At 40.5% G+C, this 5,438-nt stretch overlaps 2 protein-coding genes across 2 annotated transcripts in view; one reads left to right on the plus strand and one right to left on the minus strand.

The window, feature by feature from the left end:
- The window catches only part of map2k4a (mitogen-activated protein kinase kinase 4a), a 24,708-nt gene extending 19,973 nt beyond the window's left edge, over positions 1–4,735 (plus strand). Inside the window, exons 10-11 of the mRNA XM_010772594.1 lie at positions 4,366–4,448; positions 4,591–4,735. Of these exons, the coding sequence (XP_010770896.1) occupies positions 4,366–4,443 (78 nt within the window). The 3' untranslated portion in view covers positions 4,444–4,448; positions 4,591–4,735. The remainder of the gene's footprint in view (positions 1–4,365; positions 4,449–4,590) is intronic.
- The window catches only part of LOC104946706 (hydrocephalus-inducing protein homolog), a 19,069-nt gene that overhangs the window by 12,071 nt on the left and 1,560 nt on the right, over positions 1–5,438 (minus strand). The gene's annotated exons all lie outside the window — the stretch shown is intronic.

The following is a 5,438-nucleotide window of genomic DNA, read 5'->3' on the forward strand; positions in this document are numbered from 1 at the left end:
CACACACACACACCACACACACACCCACACACACAAACGACCATGTAATTACGGGGAAAGTGTGGTGCGCCAAGGGCAAGATCGAGGCTCGATCTCGGAAAGACCAAGCCTTGGCCAAAAAGAAAGTCGGGGGCAAAACGAGTGGGGCGGTTCTCCGGGCTGACAGTACTGCAGTGGCAAATGCAGCGCCTAAAAGAGGGGTTGCGCAGCCCAGCTACTAGCACAACGAAAATTAGTATGCTTCGGTACCAGGGACTTAAGTACGACCTGTATCCACACATATTCTTAAACAAACAAATTACTTTCAAACTTACACCAAAAATAGTGGCTGGAAAATACTCCTCTACGGAGATTTTAACACAGCCCTTCTAAACTTACAGGTGTTGACTTCTAACCGTCACTTCAATGTTGAAATCACATTATTTACATTTTGACACTTAACTCCAAAGGTATACTCTTTTACTGGTGTCGTACTTTTTAAGACATACTAACAGTACAACATTGCTCTCTCCAATTTTTGGGACATGTATCACACCTGGTTAAAAAAGAAGTTTATTTGACTAGGGTGGAAAACCTAACCCCTGTTTGCATTTTCTTTATACTAGAGAGGGAGGACGAACTTTCCATTCTTTACGTGTTAGAAGGTGTGACGCACCTATGCTCTGAAACACACACACCTTGGCTCTGAACATACACACACACACACACACACACACAGAGACGTCTCTTATATCGTCGGAGTGCAATGGTGCATGTTCGACCAGTTTGCAGGCTGCAACAAACGTGTGAGACACACACAGCATTTAGCGAGGAGAACCTCACATTTATTGACATAAAATTAACAAATTCACTTCGTTGTGGAGTGGCAAAGGGCCTGGGATCCAGAGGAGAGTCAGGGAGAGACTGTGACTCCGGGCAGCTGAGCTTAAGTACATGTAGGTCCTGGGGCACTGGCCAAGTGTCCTCAGTTCCCCCCCCTCCAAAGACCTGCAACGCACACAGACACACAGGCAACACGCAACAGGCTCTGGGACCGTCACAGTGCATTAATCCGTTCAGAAGTTATGAGCCTTTTTGTCTTACGCCACTCTCACTGCCACACACGCTTTTTGCCATGTGGCATGAAAACAAACACACACCTCCGCAACCAAACACTTCGCCTGCATGCCAGATTTCAGCCGCTTATGTCAAAAACATTTGGATGACAAAGGTGGGGCAATATTTGTGAAGCCAACCACCAACAGAGCCACATAGTGACCTAGAGAGCAGCAGGTCGGGGTTAAAGACTGAGTTAAAGATCTATTAGTTTATTTGATTAATACTAAATCTCTGAGTTTTGAAAGTAAGAGTCTCTCATGGATATACCTTCTGCAACTCTATTCTGTATGTAAATCACATAATTCAGTAAAATAAATGGTGCTATGAGTCAGGACAGGAGTCTTACTCAGGGTAGCAGATATATTCTGGTGTGTGTGTCTATAAGATACATTTTGATGAATAAGTATTGCCTCGACTGATTAAAACCTGTCAATGAGCAGTTTATGTGTGTAAATACACACAGCATTGTTGAAGAGCTGCAGTGGTTTAAAGGGGCGATCTCAGTGTGACGTCATCACCGGAGGTTATTTTCTGTTGGGGGGTTACATCCCGCAGCAGTTTCCATTCTAAGTTTGGTGAGGCTCTATCAGCATACCCCCCCCCCCTCACACACACACACCCTGCCCTGTGTAAGGCTCAGGAACTCAGACTGCAGGAATCTGTGCTGCAGTTTCTTGTTTCCAGCTGGCACAATCTCCAGGTGATGAACACTGCGGTGCTGCAGATTCAGTGACGTAGACAATATGACTTGAGGACAGCTGTGGAGTTATTGCGACCACAGAGTTTAGAAGACATCTTTAACTCGACAACAATTGGAGTTGGATGCAGGAGGAATTTATATTTGAATGGTTAAGTTGAAATTACACAATGTGGTTTTTCAAAGGCTACATATGTCTGGAAGTTGTTGTTTTCTACGACATGGAGCCTCGTGTTGTGTGGCTTAGTAAGCAGTTTATGTTTTTTATTTAATATTCTCTTTAGATGTTTTAGAATTTTGTAAACTGGATTCCCATTTACTGTGTTCTTATAGGTTGTGAATGTAAATTAAACAGTTTAATGTAGTATGTAAACATGATAAAAATAATCCTCATTGACTGCAGATTGAGATTCAGTTCGTAATGATAACCGATAAAAGAAGGTACGATTCCTCACATCGGAGAATCTAGAACTTTTGAATTATTTGAACTTTAGATCACTAAAAATAATTAACATCTTTAAAATTGCTGTCTAATCTGCAGAAATAAGTCAACTAATTTATAGTTAATATAACTGTTTTGATATTTGATATATTTTTAAAAGTTAAAAATAATTATTTCATGCAAAGAAATTCCAAAATGCTGTTTTCAGCCATTATAATGTATCAGATATCATGGTTTTCTCTGTAAATATCATATCAACATTTCAAAAATGTTGTGTTTTGAACTTGAAACCAGACATTTAAAGATATCTCCCTAAACTTTTTAAGAAACTAGGACATTTTAGCAGACTAATTGACAATGAAAATAATCATTAGTTGCAGCACACGTCTAATTATTTTCTCCACTAGTATAATTTTTACGATGAATTTGCTGAGGTGGTGCAGACTGAACACTGGGCTGTGGCAGATGTGAGCGTGTCTCTGCAGTGTTCAGCTGCTGCTCCATAACTGCTGCAGGCTGCAGCACACACTGTACCGCTCTGCGCGCTGACATCAGCATCTAAATCAGGCCCTCTGAAAGTGGGCCATCGAGGGGCTTCCTCCTCCCTGCACCGCAGCAGACTTTCTGCAGCCCTCCACACCACTTTGCCTCTGTGATGAAGGGGAAGGAGGGCTGTGAATGACAGGAGGGAGGCTGTAAGGCACGCAGAGCCTGAGAGGCAGGACTGAGGGAACACGCTCCTCACGTGTGCGCTGATGGCATGTGCTGCAGGTGAAAACACGCCCGAGGTGATGGGCTGTCTCCGGGGAGAGTTTGTGGAGCAATGGATTTGTTTTGACCCACATTAAGCAGGAGCACCTGTTTCTTTATTGTTATGTAGTCTGGAACCAAAGGACTGACATTAAAAAAATATATATTTCCTCATTAGAATTGTTAAGAACGACCTCACTTGGTTTAGGCTATATACATGTTGATGTGAACTGAACCTAAAATATTTCAGCATTTTTTTAACCCAGAGAAATCCGTAATTATAATCAAGGTATTGGTAAGTTTCATTTGTTTTCCTGTGATGGCGTCGTTTCTCTTTCGACCATGCGACAACATTGTCTGCCACAGCTCACTTTCTATCTAGTTTTTTCTTTTTATATGATTTTTGAATCTTTTTCTTTACTAGATGAAGGATTTTTGTCACGGACATTTGGATTTTAAGTAATTGGAGAAACAAGCTGAGCGAATTTCAGAAAACACAGATTTTTTGAGTGAAACTGCTTTATTCAGTTTTATTTTGACTGGTTTTATGCACTGAGTTTGTTTATCTACAATGTACATACATATCCTCATGGGCTTTGAAATGCAACACTTTTCACATCACAAAACCCCTAATCTTATTAACAACATATAATATCTCATGAGGTTGTTTACGTTCAGCTTTATACTTCCCTTTTTAAGGAGGAAAAGATGTGGAGGTTTCTGTTAAAGGTTAAAGGTGAAAAACACTTTTTGTTATATTCCATGGAATGCCCTTAACATCCCGATAGCAATGAATATATTAAATGCTTTGACAATAAATACATAAAGATATCTAAAAAATATCTGGATGGCCTACCTGCCTGTCAGCCTTCCATCTGTGCACACATTTATCTCGTGCCCTCATTGGTCATGTGTGCGTTTGTGTGTGTTGGAGTAGGGGCTCTGTAAGGAAGTCTGAAGGAAGAGGCAGATTTTTTCCAGTTGTGTATTTTCAAATTCTAGCGCACTCGAGCTGGTTTCTCCCAAATACCTACCCTACCTTTTAATGCTGAGAAAGTATTTGAGGCTTTAAATGCAACACACAGTGACATCTGGTGGTTTGCTAAACGTACAGCAGCACTTCACATCACCAGTTATCTAATATACTGTATGTGCTGTAAAAATACTTTTACAGTAGGATATTACAAAAAGCCTAAATATAGAATAGACATTGTTTTTGTTATTGCACAAAGTGTATTGACATGTTGTATTGGTGGTGCATTCACACATATCAAACAGTAGGAAAAAATAAAGCAGAATACAAAATTAAGTAACTAAATGGGGATTTAAGCCTAAGCATGTTGGTTAAAGTGTCATCTGTTTCCTGTTTGGATTTCAGCCCGAGCGAATAGACCCCAGTGCGTCTAGGCAGGGCTACGACGTCCGCTCAGACGTCTGGAGTTTGGGAATCGTATAGTGTACAATTAAAGGAGTTTTGGAATAACTTCAAAGGTTGTCCCTTTCCTGTCAAGAAGCAAAGCATTATTATTTTACACCTGCGTTTGTATCTGCAGTTGTCCTTGTAATACCAATATGTACATGGCTATGTTGGTGTTTCAGTAACGAGCTGGGCCACAGGCAGTTCCCCTACCCGAAAGTGAACAGTGTGTTTGATCCAGCTGACCCAGGTGGTGAGGGGGGACCCTACAGCTCTGCAACTCTGAGGAGAGGCCGCTCTCTCCCAAATTCATCACCTCCTTTGTCAACGTGTGTGAGTAAAAAAAACACTGCTGGAAACACATTTTGCACAAATGCTGTTTAGGGCTGTACTGAAGAGTTATAAGCTTTTTAAGACACACATCAACGCTTTATTTGAAACCTCATTAGCAATTTCTAAAGGAAAAAAATAGTCATTCGGGTGCGACCTGAATATGGTACAAAAATTGAAATAATGTTTGTAATTTAAATGAATGTTTTGAATGTCAGGGCATTGTACCTGTTTAGACTCCAGCTGTCCCTCTGGTCCTGCTGGTGGCAAACTACTGAACTGCATTCCTCTTCCTTTAACACTTTTTTAAATAATTTTCCCGTCCTTCCTCTAGCCTTCACAAGGACGAGTCAAAAAAGGCCAAAGTACAAGAGCTACCTTGGTAAGTTCTGTAAACGATTCATGAAGTTCTGAAAAAGGTTAGAAATGTATTGTACTCTGTCAAACCAGGGCAGTGTTTTGTGGAATAGTCCCCTTAAACATGTGGACAAAATTTAACTTGAAGGGTGTTAACGGCTTTTGAAATATGCTTTAATCTAGCAAACACCCTGAACAATCTGAATTCAAACAAAATCTGGGTGTTTCACAAATACTCGTATAATATCTATTTTGGTTATTTTTGGCAACTCAGCAACATTTTAAAAATCATTTTTAAATCATTACATCAAAGTCATATGTCAACAGCTGATAAAAAACAAGTGATT

Source organism: Notothenia coriiceps, unplaced genomic scaffold, assembly GCF_000735185.1.
Source record: "Notothenia coriiceps isolate Sejong01 unplaced genomic scaffold, NC01 NC01_scaffold00000339, whole genome shotgun sequence".
Classification (NCBI taxonomy): domain Eukaryota; kingdom Metazoa; phylum Chordata; class Actinopteri; order Perciformes; family Nototheniidae; genus Notothenia; species Notothenia coriiceps.